The following is a 20,105-nucleotide window of genomic DNA, read 5'->3' as shown; positions in this document are numbered from 1 at the left end:
CTATCCCTAGGAGCAGAATTACTGGGTAATAAAGAATATGTATGTTCAATTTTACAATGCAAGTTTTTCGAAAGTGCGTGTACCAATTTTCACTCTTACCAATCTATGTATCCACATTCCCTCAACACTTGATATTGTCAGACTTTAATTTTTGCCAACCAAATGGATATAAAATGATATACAGATTCTGACTGCCATTTCCCTAATCCTTAATGGTAAGAAGAATTTATTCATGTCACTTGGCCACATTTGTTTGCTCACATTATGCTTCTCTTAGTGATTTATAAGAGCTCTTTATATTCTATATACTAATCTTTCATTGGTCATATGTTGCAGATATCTTTCCCACCATTTGTAATTAGGCATCTCACCTTTGTCTAGGTTGTCTTTTAATGAATATTATGTTTTCTGTGGCATTCAGTTTTTCAACTGAGAAAAATGGTTAAAAAAAAAATAGGATCTGAGCTGAATTCTTATCATCTCATTTTCTTAGCAGTGCCCTGGGGATTTCTTGGATACTGAGATCATTCTTTCAGCTTCTGCATATGGTGGGGAGTGCTCACGCTCCATGCATGTCAAGATAAATAGGCTGTCCGTGTATTTGTTTGTTTGTTTTGAGACAGAGTCTTGCTCTGTCGCCCTGGCTGGAGTGCAGTGGTGCGATCTTGGCTCACTGCAACCTCTGCCTCCTGGGTTCAAGCCATTCACCTGCCTCAACCACCTGAGTAGCTGGGATTATAAGTGTGTGCCACCATGCCCGGCTAATTTTTGTATTTTTAGTAGATCCTGGGTTTTACCATGTTGGCCAAGCTGGTCTTGAACTCCTGACCTCAGGTGATCCACTCACCTTGGCCTCCCCAAGTGCTGGGATTACAGACATGAGCCACTACGCCTGGCCTAGGCTGTTCATTTAAATGGGAGTTTCATTATTCTCTATATGAAGTCAGTTTAAAATAATTACAGCTATGAACTAAAGCATTCCATTTTATGGGTAACTTTCAAACAAAGGTTGGGTGAATAGTAAAGTGATTCTCAAGTTAGAATACCTGGTCTTCCTTATGTAGCGTAGATTGATTGTACGATATTTTTTTCCAAGAAGATGGATTCTGAATTGTTTTATGGTTAGACTGTGTAAAATATCTTACTATTTCTTCATTCCGGAGAATATTTCCAACCAATTTCTTCTGATTAACTTGCATGCTTATTTTGGTGGAGTTGCTTGTCTTTCCTTTAGAGAGAAGTTTTAACCTGTTAACATTTAAAAGGGCTTTGGGGAAGAGGGACCAGCATTCTATTGGATTTTCAGTTCATAGCTCTGCTGGAGATAAGGAAAGATAACTGCATTGGCTGTGACACCAAAGCGGCTGTCCTTTTGTTCTCCAATTTAGAAATTAAGTTTTCTTCAATTATGCTCATTTTTTGCATTGATTTGCTGCCAGGTAGCACTTTCTTGTGATATATATGTTTGCTAAGAGCGAATTCCAGTCCCTGCGTCACTTCTTTTCTTAATCCTAAAGCACAGGGTGCATTTGCACAGGTTACATTTGGGGTTCCCTCATGTTCCCAAGTCTTTTGAAGCATAAGCCTACTTTTGGGGTATGCTGCGTATTGTTCTGGGCCGTCGCCTCCCCGGTTTTCCTGCCACTGTGTGCTGAGTGAGTACATATACCATACATGCCATACCAACCTACACATGTCCCCCTGTTTAGGTTGATTTGGGTTCTTGGCAATTTATACTTCCTGCTTTTCAGCCCACAGTGGAAGTTGAGTTCAGAGAACGTCTTCTGTACATCAGTAAACTATCGTCTTTTAAAAGGGAGTCCAGGTGAATAAAAGAAAATCACTGGTTTAATTCTTTCACTCCTCACTTGCATTTAATACCTACCAGATTTTTAAAAAATTGTTAATTTGCGTTAGAAAAGGAATCTGAAATATGGCTCTGGGTATACTAACTTAGAAATTCCTAAAATAATATAGTTACTTTCTCACATATAGGTAACAGGCATGTGAAAATTTCAATTTACATTTATAGATCTGATGTTATACTGTGTAAATATTAAAAAGTATTCCTTAATATCAGCTTTGTTATTTCATCTTGGTGTGTATTCACAGTGAAATACAGGCCAGGAATGGTGGCTCTTGCCTATCATCCCAGCACTTTGGGAGGCTGAGGTGGGAGGATCGCTTGAGGCCAGGAGTTCAAGGCCAACCTGGCCAACATAGTAAGACTGCATCTCTATTTTAAAAATTTAAAAACAAACAAACAAAAAAAGCAAAATACAGTGTCACAACCTTCAAACAGTGTTACAACCTGTCTTGCTTCATTTACTAATGCTCTAGTTTGCATTAACTATAAGTCTTTCTATTTCCATTATAATGGTTCCACTAATCATTTGTCTAAGAGAGACTTAGTCTATAAATTAGTGAAGAAATGTAATTCTGTGATACTAAATTTTATATATTCATAAATCTTTGGACTATAGCTACTTCCTTGGTCTGCCTATATTATCATTTAGGGAACAATGTCAGTAATCCAACTCCAGCCTTCAGAAAAAAAAAGGATAGACTATAAGTTTATACTCATTCTGATATATTATCTCTAGAAAATAGATTACTAAGAATAAGGAATTCCATATCATTCCATAAAACCAGTGATCATAAAAAATAATAAAAACATAATGAACAGTTATGTGCCCACAAGAGCTGAAACAGGACTAATTACCTGTATCTCCAAAACTACTGACAGCCATGTTTATTCCACTATGTGGCATTAGCCATTTTGAAGGCCAAAGGGATGTTTTATTTTTTATTTATTTTTTTCAGACAGGGTCTCACTCTGTCATCCAGACTGAAGTGCAGTGGTGTAATGAGAGTTCACTGCAGCCTCAAACTCCGGGGCTCAGGTGATCTTCCACCTCAGCATCCCATGTAGCTGAGACCACAGGCGTATACCACTATGCCCTATAAAAATTTTTTTAATTTTTTTTGTAGAGACAGTGTCTCGCCATGCTGCCCAGGCTGGTCTCACACTCCTAAGCTCAAATGATCTTCTCTCCTTGGCCTCCCAAAGTGCTGGGATTAGAGATGTGAGCCTCAGTGCCCAGCCAAAGAGAATTTTTTAGCTTGTGGTGATTCTAGTTTCCTGCTGTGATGACTGATTTCACCCAGGTCTGGTCCAAAGAGTTACCCCACACTGAGACACTCCTCCTCCTGGCACTGTAGTAGCGTTCTACTGAGGAGGCCCATGATTTGCCCTCATAGCTGGAACTCCAAGAGGGTGATAACTTGCCTTTATCCAGTGGCAATTTTAGAGCTGTTGTAAATTTCCACAGTGTCTACCTCCACTCTGCTTTTCTTGGGTATATTTACTTGCCAAGGGATCTTTTTAGGCAGTCCAGAGAAAGGAATTCCTCCATTGAGTTGACTATTTCCCCCTCTGGTTTTCAGTTCTGATACAGCTTCTTCATTGTCTTGAGAGAATTGAATGAACTCTTCTACAGATTAAAGGATTTGAGATTCTGTTCTATAGCAACTTTAAAGCTAGCCCTTTCTTTTTAGGGGAGTTATATCAGTTCCTACAAGGCCATATTGCAGTGCTAATATTTGTTTTTAAAAAAGCATATCTTGAATTTTCCTTGGCTCTTGATGCCATGTGAGTGGATTACATTCCATTTCCTACCACTTTTCATTGTTCTCTAGATCTTTCTGTGGCTCAATTTTTCTTCCATGACCTTTTCCCTGATCACACATGAGCAAAGACACACACACATACACACGGCCCAGCCACATTAAAAGGCGGCATTCTTCTGACAGTCATTGTGGCTTAAATTATAATTTATACTGGAGGCTTATTGCCTGCTGGTTTGTTTAAAGGTATAACAACGTTCTGAGCCACTTCTCCTTGACCAGAAGCAATATTTTGAGTTTCCACCACTTTAAAGCTGAAGCTCCTTTAGGACAGTGACGCAGGATTGGCTTGAATTGCCTTATTGTCCCGTAGAACTTGATGGGGAATGAGGCGTCCTACAGGAGGTGCTCAGTACATTGCTGAAGAGTTTCTTCCCTGCTTTGGTAAACTGAGCTATTTGGCAAATTGGATTATAGGTGCTCAACAAATACATTTGTTTATTTTTCTTATAGATTTCCTGTTCCCCATCGATATTTCCTTGGTCAAGAGGGAGCATGATTTTTTGGACAGAGATGCCATTGAGGCTCTATGCAGGTAAATGGACACGTTTTGAGTGTTTTCCTTTTTTATTTTTTAAGAACACAGTACTTATCACTAAGATAGGCTTTGCTTGCTTTTGTCCTTGCTAATTGTGTTAGGTCTTTATTGGCAAACCATATAGCGATCGGAGACCTTTTAATTAAAAATTAAGTAAAATATTGTTATTTAGTATTGCCATTAAAATAGCATCCACACTGTCCTAGGAAGTACTCAAATAATAGCATTCCATATTTGAGATGATATAATTGGTGTAACAAGTAACAACTCTAAGGTAGTTAGGAAACTCGGATTAAGATTTCCTAAAAGGCTACTATGGAAATTTAGCATGTTCAGAGGAATAAATGGAGGGTGGCATATAAAGACAGGAGCAGCGCTTGCATTCCAGGGAAGCTCCTCTCAACCTCTTCAGTTTTCCCTCGTATAAAATAATGATAGGATGAAATAAGGCTATAAAATAACTCAGCACGGCCTTTAACATATAGGCAACAGGCAGTTAAATGACGTGAAATTGAATGAAACTGTCAGAAATTCTTGATGGTTGTGCTTTTGGGTCTTCAAGCTAAGAGGCAGCTTATAGGTTTTAGTGAGGTAGAGGTAATAAAACGTGCAGCAGACAACGATGGGACGCTGATACTCCTTTCAAGCTCTTCATGACATTTTTCATCCTTTCTAATTTTTCTCAAAAGCTAAAATCCCTTAAAAGCTAAATTCTGGGGGAAAAAAATTATACACAGACTAAATTCACATAGTTTGATGTGATTATGAAACTAAATAAGTATTATTTTAATTTCAGGGTTTTTCTGTTTTTGTTTTTGTTTCTGTTTTTGTTTGTTTTGTTTTGTTTTTGTTTTTGTTTTTTGAGAAGGAGTTTCGTTCTTGTTGCCCAGGCTGGAGTGCAACGGCAAGGTCTCGGCTCACTGCAACTTCCACCTCCCGGGTTCAAGTAAATCTCCTGCCTCAGCCTCCTGAATAGCTGGGATTATAGGCACCCACCATCACGCCCAGCTAATTTTTGATATTTTTAGTAGAGGCTGGGTTTCACCATGTTGGCCAGGATGGTCTCAAACTCCTAACCTCAGGTGATCCACCTGCCTTGGCCTCCCAAAGTCCAGGGATTATAGGCGTGAGCCACCACGCCCAGCCTATTTTGTGTGTGTGTGTGTGTGTGTGTGTGTGTGTGTGTTGTGTTTTGTTTTGTTTTGTTTTGTTTTGTTTTAAAGAGAAGGTCTCACTCTGTCACCCAGGCTGGAGTGCAGTGGCACAATCATGGTTCACGGCAGCCTTGACCTCCCAGCTACAGGTGATCCTCCCACTTCAGCCTCTGGAATAGCTGGGACTACAGGTGCACACCACCCTACCCAGCTAATTTTTGTATTTTTTGTAGAGATGCAGTCTTGCCATGTTGCTCAGGCTGGTCTTGAACTCCTGGGCTCAAGCAATCACCCATCTCGGCCTCCCAAAGTGCTGGGATTAAAGGAGTGAGCCACCACACCACGTCTCAGTATTTTTTTTTAATTTGGAAAAAGATCATGAAGGTAAAATGACATCCACTATTTCTTTCCTCTTTGTAGACAAAGAAAGCAGTGGTAGTTCTGTTTTCTGCCTTTCTCGTATAATACAGTGTTATTTGAAGCAGCCAAAGTAAGCAGGGATTGGGGCAGATAGATGGGATATTTAGAATAGTATATGGACTAGACTAGTTCTCATGGTTTAAGAGAGGAAAAAACAAAGAGTCCTCTTAACCACAGAAATACTGTCTCTTTTTTAGTCCAATTAAATGACTGATAGAAATGTATAGGGCATGTACCCATTTCTGAAAGAAAGCTAATTCCAAGAACTTCACTATGGAGTGTAATATCATAACTATGTCATCGAGAATGAAAAAAATGTCACAGATGCAGTTTTGAGAGGGGAAGGAGTGCGCATCTGGAATATGAACTACTCCAGACATTTTTTTAATGTTTTCATGCTTAGCTGTGAAGCAGAATTAATCTGTTTTCAGTCCATCACTGGTGATCATGCATATGCATGAGGTCACTTCTGAGATGCATCTTAGGAAATATTTAAGCATTACGTCATTTCACACATTTTAAGCCAGTTAAAGAGTGGGTGCTCTGGACAGCAGCAATAGCTTAGGAATTCTTGGGTTGTAAAAATATCACTGCAGCATTTCAGGCCAAAGGGTCATGATTAAATTCTTGAATGCTTTTTCAGAATATCAGTTTGTGAAATGTTGTTTTCCATTTCTGGGAGAAAAAGCATCCTCTGTACTTTGCAATTTACACTGGCTCTGAGTACCTTTTGGGAAGCCACCTTTCTTTGGAGCGAATAAATCTGTGCTGCTAGATCTTTGGCGAAAAGGAAAGCCTAGAAGAAGCAGAGTCTGCCAAATATGCTAGTTGGACTTCAGTTTTCTCTCCTGCATAGAATAACACCTCATAGGAAATGCAGTGATGGATGTCAGAGCGCTTTAAAACTGAAATTATCAGGCCCAAATTTGAGTAAGTGCAGAAAGGCCTAGGGTTGGATTTTCTTTTTTAAAAAAGGAAATTCTTCAGAACACAGTAATAGTCATCAACTGGTTTGTAATGGAAAACCCCAGGACTCTTGTCCCCAGGTTCACATAAATGGACTTTTCATGAAAATGATGCCCCTTTTGAGAGGCCTAAACAAATGTTCAGAAGAAAAGGGGACCTCTATTGGGTGTATTTCAAGCATCTTCCTTTATTTTATTTATTTATTTATTTTTTTGAGATGGAGTCTCGCTCTGTCGCCCAGGCTGGAGTACAGTGGCGCAATCTCAACTCACTGCAACCTCCGCCTCCCAGGTTCAAGCAGTTCTCTGACTCGCCCTCGGAGTAGCTGGGATTACAGGCACCCGCCACCACGCCCAGCTAATTTTTTGTATTTTTTTAGTAGAGATGGGGTTTCACCATATTGGCCGGCTAGTCTTGAACTCCTGATCCACCCACCTTGGCCTCCCAAAGTGCTGGGATTACAGGCGTGAGCCACTGCGCCCAGCCAGCACCTTTCTTTAAAACACATTACAAATTCTGAGCTGTCAGCTGCATAGTGTAGTTGAGATACTTGTTGTACTGATCATGTGATATTCACTTCATTTGCTAGACCTGCCTCTTCCAAATACCTTTGGCCTATGGAATTCAAGGGCCAGCAAAATAACGAAGCTACAGTATTATTTGAAATGTTGCCCTGTGATTTGGAAGTTCTCTCCAGACGACAGACTTTTTATAGACTTTTGTCTTTGCCTTGTTGATATTTTCTGAACAGTTGATTTTAAATACATGTGGTAATATGGTTGCAGAAAATCAGCTTAAACATTTTACAAAATCTTTCCCACCTACCTCCTGCTCTTGTACTGGACCATATTTTATGCAGGGATCTTATAAGCGATCTCATATATACTCTAGCATTATTCTCAGTTTAGAGTGTTCATGTACCTGTGACATTTATAGATCTTACAGCTCCTTTGGTCAAGAAGTAAGTAGGGGCTTCTTTTTCTACTCAGGGCAAGAAGACTTGTAGTTTTAATGGGTTTTATGAGAACATTGACATTGTCTTAAATATAGAGTTTGGCAATAACCAAAAGTTACAAGTGTGGGACTATAGGTTTTTTGGATTTAGATTGCTAACCAGCATTTTTACATTCACACTGCAAGGGGTTCATATATCTGCCCTTGGAGATACGTGAGAGAAGTGGCTTGGAGAAGTGGCTTTGGCCTGATCTTGCTAGCTTTACTATATAATGCAATTCCAGTGGTAGGCCAAGATTAGGAGAGCTATACTCAATAGTAATCCTGGAGGAGTGATTCACTTCGTCTTGAAGCATGTGCGGGTAGTATTGTGAACTATGATTCACTACCAGGATACCTCTTGTGAAATGTTCTTTCTATTGCTTGACTTTCTAAAGCTTCTGAAAACGATTCCAAATTGCTATTTTCCTTGGAAATTAAAAATGACTCCTTCTATAAACACAGCAAAGAATTATGTGTACTTAAAGTGACAGTTGTATAATGAAAATAGATTTCCACACTGTCATCTACAGTATGCACTTTGTTGTAGAGCAGCCCGTCAGATGCCTGAGCCATGCACAGCAGCCCACCTTAGAGCAGATTTTAACTTTGTCACAATTTCTGGTCTGTTAAAAGGGAAGCATGTAGCCGGGCACAGTGGCTCACGCCTGTAATCCCAGCAATTTGGGAGGCCAAGATGGGAGAATCACTTGAGCCTCTAGGAGTTGGAGACCATCCTGGGCAACGTGGCAAGACCCCATTTCTATAAAAAATTTAAAAAATTAAGCAGGCATGATGGCGCATACCTGTAGTCCCAGCTACTTGGGAGGCTGAGGTGGGAGGATCCTGTGAGCCCAGGAGGTCCAGGCTCCAATGAGCCATGATAGCACCATTGCATTCCAACCTGAGTGACTCTGTAAAAAAAAAAAAAAAAATGAATGAAAGAAAGAAAAGGAAAGGCTGGGAGTAGTGTGTAATTGTTTTTAAAGCAATTGCACAGATTCCAAGAAAATATCTTTAAGAATTGTAACCATTTTTGTGAGAGTCTTACTTGGAAATTTGTTTCTTTCCCCCTTCTCCCTCTTCTCTTCTTTGTTTTTGGCCTGTTTTTACTTAGAATACAATGGGGCCCAGGTCCCCACCTGCTGTGCTTTTATCTGGGTTCCTGCAGCTCCATGCAGAGAAGCTCTTGAACCTTTGATAGGCCAGCCTTGTGCTCCTCCCTCTTCAGAGCAGGGTATAAGTTGCCCAGGAGATAAGAGGGACACATTTCTGTGGAGCCCAGCCTGGGAGGGTTCTTAGAGGGATGGGAAAGGCCCAGGCTTCTGGACAGATGGATTATGAAACCAGCATTTCAGCCACTGTGTGAGGAATCCCTTAGGATATAAGTTGCTTTCATTTATTACTACCATTAATGTTTATGTTAGAAAGGAACACAGATGGCTGGGGGCGGTGCCTCATGCCTGTCATCCTAGCACTTTGGGAGGCCGAGGTGAGCGGATTGCCTGAACTCAGGAGATCGAGACCAGCCAGGCAACATGGCAAACCCCCACTTCTACTACAAATACAAAAATTAGCTGGGCGTGATGGTGGGCGCCTGTAGTCCTAGCTGCTCGGGAGGCTGAGGCACGAGAATTGCTTAAACCTGGGAGGCAGAGGTTGCAGTGAGCCAAGATAGTGCCACTGCACTCCATCCTAGGCAATAGAGCAAGACTGTCTCAAAACAAAAAAAAAAAAAAAAGAAAGAAAAAGAAAGGAACACAGAAGTTACTGGGTTTGAGAGTCACCATGTTTTAATCATGTGGACTTCAGCAAGATCTGTGACCTCCCCAAGCCCCATTTCCTCATTTGTAAAATGAAGGTTAATCATAATATCTGTACCATAGGTATGTTGGGAAGTTGACGTCATACATAGGAAGTGCCTAGCATAGTGCCTGACCCGTAGTAGGCCTCGTTTGTGTAGCTGGAACTATGATTTGATATCAGTACTGTTCCTGTAAGGAAATAAGGTCCCAGCACAGTACATTCTTTGGGGGTCCTCCGGGACAAATGAAAACCACAGAAACCCTAGGGTATAACTCTAGGCTTTAGGTCTGTAATTCCATTAGATTGGTGCTACCAACATAAAAAGATAATGTTGACCTTTATAGAACTGGCCTCCTGGGTCTTTTTCGTTCGACTAAAATCTAGAGTTTGTGAAGCTAAACCCCTCCCCAGCCCCATAGGCCTCTGTGACTAGTAAATTTGGTTATAAAGACCATTCAACCATTAAAGCCCAAATGAAGTCAAGTGAGTATTTGATTACAGGTTTGATTAATGGAACCCAGACCTAAGACTAACTGTAACTATTCCGGATTCTTTAAATCTTGAAAACATTTGAGAACTAAAACACTGTGGGTGTAAGTCATTTAAGTAATTGGTACCCCCAATAGAGGGACCTCGCATCCACTCATTTTAAAGTATGCAGACTTTTTCTTAGTTATTTGTTTTCTTTTCCTCCCCATCAACACAGAATTCTTCTGAACATAGGCACTCTGTGCTATCTTTGTTTATTCTATAAACAGGCTACCAAGTCAAAATCGGGCTTATCAGGCAGGGAAAAATACTTTCTATTCTGTTGCATCAACATTGTTATGCAAACTGCAAGAACAGGATCAGGAAGATAAAGCCCTGAGGTGGTCTCACGGTTCCCAGGAATTTGTGTGAATTAAATGATCTTATCTTATGAAAATGTAAGAATTGCAATTTGTAGGAAAAACTGGAAAACTGGTGATAGCAGATAACAAACAGACACATTACAGGTTCATTTCAGGAAGACTAAGTGATGACCATCTGGGAGATGGCAGGAAAATTGGGGCCTGAAGGGCTGTCATTCATATTTGTACATACCATTTAGTTCAGCACATTTAAAGAGTTTCTTTTTTCAACTATTGCATTATTTCTCCATGAGGCTTTGGATTTTTTCTGTAAGTGTTTTATTTTCAATGGAACTAAATTTCCCTAATTTTAAATTGATATTGCTGTTTGGCAGAGGTCAAAGTATTGGTATCATAATTACAATAGGATAGCTGTTGCAAAGAAGAATCTGACCTGAGTGCTTAATCCTGAACTCAGTAAGATTTGGATCCTGGAAGTTACAGTATGCAGATTCTTTAAATGATCATTTGTCCTATTGCCATGACTATGGCACACATTATATTGTTCTCTAACAGGAAGCTGTTCTAAATATTGGATATTAAAGAGGGCTTCAACTTCCATTCTGTGCAAGGACTCTAAAATTTTAAGCAGGCTGTCCAAGATTATGATTCATCAGAGATAACTAAAACTAATTTTTTAAATTTGAGTTTTAATTTGAAATAAAGACACTGTTTATTTTGCCAAAAACTACTTGGTTCTTTGTTGCTGTTTCGCTGTTTCTATTTCTGTGAAAGGAGACATCACAAACTTTTCTTTTTTTTTCTTTCTTTCTTTCTTTTTGTTTTTGTTTTTGAAATGGAGTCTGGCTGTATTGCCCAGGCTGGAGTGCAGTGGCACGATCTCGGCTCACTACAGCCTCCGCCTCCCAGGTTCAAGCCGTTCTCCCTGCCACGGCCTCCCGAGTAGCTGGCATCAGAGGCACCCACCATCATGCCCAGCTAATATTTGTATTTTCAGTAGAGATGGGGTTTCGCCACGTTGGACAGGCTGGTCTCAAACTCCTGACTTCAGGTGATCTGCCTGCCTCGGCCTCCCAAAGTTCTGGGATTACAGGCGTGAGCCACTGTGCCCAGTCAGAAACTTTTCTTTCTTAGCATCACATGTGGCGGTCCATAATGGCTCAACCTAGGAGTTACTGGAAGAATGATTTTTCTCAGTAAGAGCAACTCATTGAGAATTAAAGAATCAGACTTGACAGTATCATAGCTGTGTGCCATTTCACACTAAAATATAAAAATTAAAGTGAAAAACTTAAGAAACATAAAGGTATTCTTATTTTTATTTATTTATTTATTTTGAGATGGAGTCTCGCTCTGTCACCCAGGCTAGAGTGCAGTGGCGTGATCTCTGCTCACTGAAAGCTCCGCCTCCTGGGTTCACGCCATTCTCCTGCCTCAGCCTCCCGAGTAGCTGGGACTACAGGTGCCGACCACCACGCCTGGCTTGTTTTTTTTGTATTTTTAGTAGAGACGGGGTTTCACCATGTTAGCCAGGATGGTCTCGATCTCCTGACCTCGTGATCCGCGCACCTCAGCCTCCCAAAGTGCTGGGATTACAGGCGTGAGCCACCACGCCTGGCCAAGGTATTTTTAAATGACTCACTTTTTAAAGAAGTTTCTAATACTCCTCTAGGTATTAGATATTACTGAGTTCCAAGAAACTCCTTAGATATATGAATTGTTTAAAAACAGGTGTTTATCCACTCAGTAGAGAGTGGTTGCCTGTCTTTGCTAACGTTATTTCTTTGCTCTATAGGCGTCTAAATACTTTAAACAAATGTGCGGTGATGAAGCTAGAAATTAGTCCTCATCGGAAACGAGTGAGTATACAAATTGCGTAATAGAATGAGGGGGAAAGGGGCAAAAAAAAAGTGAATGATGTGTTTTGTAATAGCTTTTGTTTCTTAAAGTCTTAGTTTCTTGTTCCGTAAGCATCTACATCTTGAATGGTATCACCTAGACTCGATAGCCTTATGTCGTTGAAGTCAATAGTTGCAACTAGCCCATTACATTATTTTATATACTATTTTTGACCTGATCACATCAGCTATGATTTCGCCTAATTATTAACTCAATGTCTATTACATAATAAAGGGAACATGCTTAAGGAATCTCAGTGGATTTTTGCATTGGTTATAGAGGAAATCTTTTTTCTAACTCTTCTGTCTTCTCAAATATAACAATAACTGTGCTTCAAAGCTGTAGAGATGAAAGTGAAGACTGATTTGGGCAATATTGAAGAATAATAAAAGATTTGGAGGGAGGGAAAGGAATTGGAGGAGGAAGAGGAGAAGGCAGGAAATCCCACACGCTTTAGTCAAATGGTGGTACAGAAACAAATTGGATGGTATTTTCTTCTGCGTGTGAGTTGTGAAGACTTTTTATGAGATCTTACAAGAAGAGGTGGGTGTAGTACTGGGAGTAAGTGTCACAAATTAGAGTAAACAGGAATGAGTCTGGTCAAAGAACATATTTCTGACTTCCGGGTACAAATTTGAATTATGCCAGAGTCCCTGAGCTGCAAAAAGTCGCCTTCTTGGGAAGTCAAAGCTTTTAAACAAATGAACTGGAACCTCAGCACCCACTGAGCTGTGCAGAAGAGCCCTAGAAGCCAGCGCTCCATGCTTTCCACTCATTGTCCTGTGAAACTTGGGCCATGGGATATTTTCCACACCAGTGGAAAAGACATGTATCATACTGAATTGTGCCCTTTGATATCCTGCCGAAAAGGCCCAGATGCCATAGTCCGTGTGACAGCGTATCCCTGAGTCCTGTACATAAATCGGACATAACCAGCAAAGACGTTCCTTAGTGTTTATGAATACCACGAGCTGTCAGGGCTGGGTATTTGTGAAGCCTTGTTCCATTGGCTGGAGCATGACTGAGGTTGAAACTTCACAGGTCAGCTGTGGCCTGAGCGGTAGCCCTCATATCTTGTGGGGGAGGGGAAGAAAAGTTACTGGTAAGAGTCTCCAAAGCCCTGGTAGTGGACTGAAGCTGCGTGATGACCCACCTTGATCCAGGGCCCCTTTATTCCAGTGGGAGACCTTATAAATTTTTAGTGTCTAGAGATTTGAGCTGCCACTCTTCTTAGTGTTTAAAAACTGCCTTTTTAATTGCAAGAGGGAATATAAACATACACCAACAAAAGACAGCACAACGGAAGGCAGCCCAGAGGCAATCCTGCTCATTGCTCACTTCATTTCAGAATGTTTTGCATGCCTGGAATTTTCACCATCTCGGAGGTTTCCTCTGTGAGCAATTAAAGAACGGCCTGTAGATCCCAGAGTTTCCATAAAATAGTTCTTATTTAAACTTGTAGCATTTGGTCAGGTACTCTTCTGTTAAATTCTTTAAATACATCTTTGTTATTTAAAAAACAAAACAAAACACTGGGCACTGTGGCTCATGCCTGTAATCCCAACACTTTGGGAGGCCCATGTGGGAGGATCGCTTGAGGCCAGGAGTTTGAGACCAGCCTAGGCCAACATAGTAAGACTACTGCTCTCTACAAAAAAAATTTAAAAAAGAAAAAGAATATGTAAATGGGGCTGGGCACAGTAGCTCATCCCTGTCACCGCAGCACTTTGGGAGGCACAGGTGGGAGGATCACTTGAGGTCAGCAGTTCAGAACCAACCTGGGCAATACAGCAAGACCCCATCTCTACCAAAAAAAAAAAAAAAATTAGCTGCCATGTTGGCACTTGCCTGTAATCCCAGCTACTAGGGAGGCTGAAGTGGGAGGGTCACTTGAGCCCTAGAATTTGAGGCTGCAGTAAGCTCCTCAAAGTGATCATGCCACTGTACTCCAGCCTGGACAACAGAGTGAGACCCTATTTCTTTTAAAAAAAAAAAAAAAAAAACCTTTAAAATTATAAAGTACAAGGGGAGAATTGACACTACTGGCATATTATGAGCAGCCTCCTGCTCATGCCCTGCTCCCTGCTGGCTGCCAGCCCTGGTGTGTGAATGGCTCCTTTCTGTCTTTGCAGAGTGACGATTCGGACGAGGATGAGCCTTGTGCCATCAGTGGCAAATGGACTTTCCAAAGGGACAGCAAGAGATGGTCCCGGCTTGAAGAGTTTGATGTCTTTTCTCCAAAACAAGACCCAGTCCCTGGGTCCCCAGACGACTCCCTGCCGCAGGACAGCGCCAGCCCCGGAGGCACGCTGATGGACCGCGGCGAGCGCCAGGAGGTGTCTTCCGTCCGCAGCCTCAGCAGCACTGGCAGCCTCCCCAGCCACGCGCCCCCCAGCGAGGATGCTGCCACCCCCCGGACTAACTCCGTCATCAGCGTTTGCTCCTCCAGCAACTTGGCAGGCAATGACGACTCTTTCGGCAGCCTGCCATCTCCCAAGGAACTGTCCAGCTTCAGCTTCAGCATGAAAGGCCACGAAAAAACTGCCAAGTCCAAGACGCGCAGTCTGCTGAAACGGATGGAGAGCCTGAAGCTCAAGGGCTCCCACCACAGCAAGCACAAAGCGCCTTCAAAGCTGGGGTTGATCATCAGCGGGCCCATCCTGCAAGAGGGGGTGGATGAGGAGAAGCTGAAGCAGCTCAACTGCGTGGAGATCTCTGCCCTCAACGGCAACCGCATCAACGTCCCCATGGTACGAAAGAGGAGCGTTTCCAACTCCACGCAGACCAGCAGCAGCAGCAGCCAGTCGGAGACCAGCAGCGCGGTCAGCACGCCCAGCCCTGTTACCAGGACCCGGAGCCTCAGTGCCTGCAACAAGCGAGTGGGCATGTACTTAGAGGGCTTCGATCCTTTCAATCAGTCAACATTTAACAACGTGATGGAACAGAACTTTAAGAACCGCGAGAGCTACCCAGAGGACACGGTGTTCTACATCCCTGAAGATCACAAGCCTGGCACTTTCCCCAAAGCTCTCACCAATGGCAGTTTCTCCCCCTCGGGGAATAACGGCTCTGTGAACTGGAGGACGGGAAGCTTCCATGGCCCTGGCCACATCAGCCTCAGGAGGGAAAACAGCAGCGACAACCCCAAGGAACTGAAGAGGCGCAATTCTTCCAGCTCTATGAGCAGCCGCCTGAGCATCTATGACAACGTGCCGGGCTCCATCCTCTACTCCAGTTCAGGGGACCTGGCAGATCTGGAGAACGAGGACATCTTCCCCGAGCTGGACGACATCCTCTACCACGTGAAGGGGATGCAGCGGATAGTCAATCAGTGGTCGGAGAAGTTTTCTGATGAGGGTGACTCGGACTCAGCCCTGGACTCGGTCTCTCCCTGCCCATCCTCTCCAAAACAGATACACCTGGATGTCGACAACGACCGAACCACACCCAGCGACCTGGACAGCACAGGCAACTCCCTGAATGAACCGGAAGAGCCCTCTGACATCCCGGAAAGGAGGGATTCTGGGGTTGGGGCTTCCCTAACCAGGTCCAACAGGTAACAATTTTTCTCCTCCCTCCAGGTGTGAGGCACAAGGGTCAGAAAGAGATTGCCTGTGCTTGTTCTCTGGGAGAAAGTGGGATTAAGTCTGGCATTCTTAGCCATGTCCATTCCTAAGGAAGGTGTCAGACCAGGAAGCACCAAAATTCAAAAAATGGATGTGATTGAATGGGTATGGAGTTCCAGTTGGGGAAGATGAAAAAAGTTCTGGAGAGAGTTGATAGAGATGGTCACACAATGAGAATGAACTTCGTGCCACTCAACTGCACACTTAAAAATGGTGAAAACGGTACACTTTATATTGTGTATATTTTCCCATAATGAGAATAAAGCATGGAATAGAAATCAAGTCCTCTCAGTTCCTAAGATAAGATGCCAGCAAGCAGCCCATTGCTAATGTTGCTTCTATCTATTAAAAAGCCTTTGGGCCAGGCACAGTGGCTCACTGTAATCCAATACTTTGGGAGGCCAAGGTGGGAGGATCACTTGAGGCCAAGAGTTTGAGACCAGGCTGGACAACATAGGTAGACTCCGTCTCTACAAAAAATTTAAAAATGAGCCAGGCATGGTGGCACAGGCCTGCAGTCCTGGCTACTCAGGAGGCTGAGGCAGGAGGATCACTTGAGCCCAGGAGTTCAAGGCTGCAGTGAGCTCTGATGGCACCATTACCTGGGCAAGAGAGCAAGAAAAAAATCAAATAAAATCAAATAAAAAGCCTTCACACTCACTTTTCTCTCCACTTCTCTCACAGGCACCGACTGAGATGGCACAGTTTCCAGAGCTCACATCGGCCAAGCCTCAACTCTGTATCGCTACAGATTAACTGCCAGTCTGTGGCCCAGATGAACCTGCTGCAGAAATACTCACTCCTAAAGCTAACAGCCCTGCTGGAGAAATACACACCTTCTAACAAGCATGGTTTTAGCTGGTAAGAGTTTAAATGATCAGTCAACTGTCCTTGAAAGATATTTTTGGGGCCGGGCACGGTAGCTCACGCCTGTAATCTCAGCACTTTGGGAGGCTGAGGCGTGCGTATCACGAGGTCAGGATATTGAGACCATCCTGGCTAACACAGTAAAACCCCGATTCTACTAAAAATACAAAAAAGTCAGCCAGGCGTGGTGACAGGTGCCTGTAGTCCCAGCTACTCAGGAGGCTGACGCAGGAGAATGGCGTAAACCTGGGAGGCGGAGCTTTCAGTGAGCCGAGATCGCGCCACTGCACTCCAGCCTGGGCAACAGAGCGAGACTGTGTCTCAAAAAAAAAGAAAGATATTTTTGGTCAGCTCCTTGAGGTTGTCCCCACAGTAAAAATATGACACTAATCACTCTCTCTACATTTTGTTTTGGTTTGGTTTGGTTTTTGGTTTTTTGGGGTTTTTTTGGTTTTTGTTTTTTTTTTTTTTTTGAGACAGGGTCTTGCTCTGTCACCTAGGCTGGAGTACAGTGCAGTGGTGCAATCTTGGCTCACTGCCGCCTTGACCTCCTGGGCTCTAGCGGTTCTCCCACCTCAGGCTCCAGAGTGGCTGGACTCCCACGTAGGTGGTGCTACAGTCGCTCTCCACCACACCTGGCTAGTTTTTTGTTTTTTGTTTTTTGTTTTGTTTGGTTTTCTTCCGTTTTGTAGAGATGCGGTTTCACGTGTTAACTAGGCTGGTCTTGAATTCCTGGGCTCAAGAGATCCACCCGCCTCAGCCTCCCAGGTTGCTGGAATTACAGGTGTGAGCTGCCACACCAGCCACTCTCTATATTCTTGAGGCCACATTTGATATTGTTGAAGCCAGTGGAGTCTTAGGAAATTATCAGCGTGGGTTGGTTGATTGAGTTTTCAGCTCTCTGAGTGACAGATTGCCAGTTGACAGGGGAGAGAATGCGTTACTCTTGCATCACGTGGTATAGGCACCTCCTTCCCAATATTAGAAATAATCCACTCTAAGTAAATATATGCACAATATCAGATCATATTTTTGGACGGAAGAAAAGAAAAACATTAAGATTTAATGAGACCATCTTTGAAATTCTTGATTTACAGTACCTGGTCTTATAACCCTATTCATGCCTTTTTGTAGAAATCATTTTGGGCCGGGTGTGGTGGCTCATGCCTATAATACCAGCCTTTTGGGATTCTGAGGCAGGTGGATCACATGAGGCCAGGAGTTTGAGACCAGCCTGGCCAACATGGTGAAACCCCATCTCTACTAAAACACAGAAATTAGCTGGGCATGGTGGCACGCACCTGTAATCCCATCTACTCAGGAAGCCGAGGCATGAGAATCCCTTGAACCCAGGAGGTGGAGGTTGCAGTGAGCCCCAAGATAAGGCTACTGCACTCCATCCTGGGCGACAGAGTAAGACACTGTCTCAAAAAAAAAAAAAAGAAAAATAAAAAGAAAAAATCATTTTGGATGCAACGCCAATATTTGTAGCATCATTAAAAAATCTACCTGTGCTAAAGAATTCAGGTCACTTTTTTTCTAGCAAAGACTCTCTAATTATGAATAATTATTTTAAGGAATTCACTACTCTAACATATTATAGACTCAAAAGTAGAGATGAAATGCATTGTACAAATTGTTGATAATTACTTTGAAAAATATAGCTCTTTAGTATATAGAATGTGAGGGGTGGGCTATAAGGCTAGATGGGCCATCTAGCCTAATCTTGGTACATCTTAATTTTACTGCTATCAGTGCAAAGCAGAGAAATATTTCTAGATTGACGTCTCAGTGCATTTTTCAGTGTCAGCTGGGAATCCCTAAGTCTTTTCAGTAATCTGTTTATTATCTAGTTGCACAACTACTGTATTTGATAAAAATTGAGAAGCCACCCATTTTATTAGTAGCACACTATAGCAAACCCAAGTTACTTGAGAAAGTCGGCAAAGTAAGGAAACTGTTCTGTCTTCAGCTCCTCCTCTCCTTAGGACTCATAGTGGGTTTAACTTCAGCATCAAAGCACCTCCTGTTCAAAGGCTGTTATTATGTGAGCCTTGCTAAATACAGAAGTTGTTTGTTCTGAATGACAGAAATAAGTATTGACCGGTTTATCCTCACATGCTTCAGATTCTCGGTGGGGATCGTAATGTGTTCTTTTCACATTCCGTTGTCGGGCTTTTCTCCCCCGACAAAGCGAGCATTATGCACACTTATAGCCGTGATACCATATACTTAACTGTATGGAAATACAAACTTAACTCTGCTCTTTCGTTTTACCTTTCCTGGAGCTATAAACAGTAACATGCCATGGCCACTGGTGAGCATTCAAAAAGCAAAGCGGTCTGTCTTCTCTGGAGTTCCTCTGTGTTTAGAGTAATATTTTCCCTGCTGGCTATTTAAAACTGCATATTTTAGATTCTCATTTCTGAGTTGCCCACCCCCATCCCACCAAACCCTCAAGAATCTGAAAGTCCATAATACTTCTTGAGTTCTGGTCAGCGTTTCCAGTGACTAACTGTAAAAACCTCACATGGTGGGATCTGTGGAGCAGGGAGGAATCCTACACGAGGTTCTTTTCCTGTTTGGCCTTGCCCTTTCGGGTCCTGTTCAGAGAGGTCATTTGGAGAGCTGGAATTTCTGCTTGACAGCCTGAAATGCATGACATGGGTTTCCTGCTGTTGCATATACTGCTGGGGTGGACCTGGTTTCAGGACACCAGGGAGCCTGGGGTCGGCTCACAAAACCCCCATTGTTCCTTTTCCATCTTCCTTTAGAAACCTAAAAATGTAATGTTCTGCGGGTCATCAGCAGGAGAGTTTATTTTGACTTCAGGTCATTCACTGTTGAGCTCTGGAGTTGCCTCTCATTGTGTTAGGCTCTCATTGCTGTTTTCCCATCATGTATTACCTGCATCTTTTGACCCTAAATGCTTTGGATCTCACCAAGAACTCAGAAGTGATTCTTACCCTTTGGTCAAGACAAAAGGCACCTTGTTTTTCACACTGTATCAGAAGCACCTAATTAGGATATTATACGTTGTTTTCTGCTTGTTCCTTCCTATACCGCCATTCTATGAGGAAATCCATCAGCTTCCTTAAGACTGTAGACCCCAATTCTCCAGGTTCAAGGTGGAAGGACACTCCCAACTGAGGAAATGAGACTGAACCTCACAACCCCAGCTCTTAGAAGATCTAGAACAGCACTGTCCAGGAGAACTCTCTGGATGATAGGAACGTTCTTTATCCGCACAAGCCAATACAGTAGGTACTGAGCACAAAAGGCGAAGGAGCACCTGAAG

At 42.6% G+C, this 20,105-nt stretch overlaps 1 protein-coding gene across 7 annotated transcripts in view; it reads left to right on the top strand.

The window, feature by feature from the left end:
* Positions 1-20,105, top strand: part of DLC1 (DLC1 Rho GTPase activating protein) — a 440,905-nt gene that overhangs the window by 408,450 nt on the left and 12,350 nt on the right. For 4 of the 7 annotated variants that reach the window (XM_033225795.1, XM_033225805.1, XM_033225815.1 and 1 more), the window contains 4 exons: positions 4,141-4,222; positions 12,211-12,274; positions 14,447-15,870; positions 16,625-16,801. In XM_033225795.1, the coding sequence (XP_033081686.1) occupies positions 4,141-4,222; positions 12,211-12,274; positions 14,447-15,870; positions 16,625-16,801 (1,747 nt within the window). Of the gene's footprint in view, positions 1-4,140; positions 4,223-12,013; positions 12,039-12,210; positions 12,275-14,446; positions 15,871-16,624; positions 16,802-20,105 lie in introns of those variants that run through there. The other 3 variants (XM_033225844.1, XM_033225834.1, XM_033225852.1) reach the window with 2 other exon arrangements.

Source organism: Trachypithecus francoisi, unplaced genomic scaffold (assembly GCF_009764315.1).
Source record: "Trachypithecus francoisi isolate TF-2019V2 unplaced genomic scaffold, Tfra_2.0 Contig01440, whole genome shotgun sequence".
Taxonomy (NCBI): domain Eukaryota; kingdom Metazoa; phylum Chordata; class Mammalia; order Primates; family Cercopithecidae; genus Trachypithecus; species Trachypithecus francoisi.
Note: the sequence above shows the minus strand (reverse complement) of the source record. Positions and strands in the feature narration are given on the sequence as shown.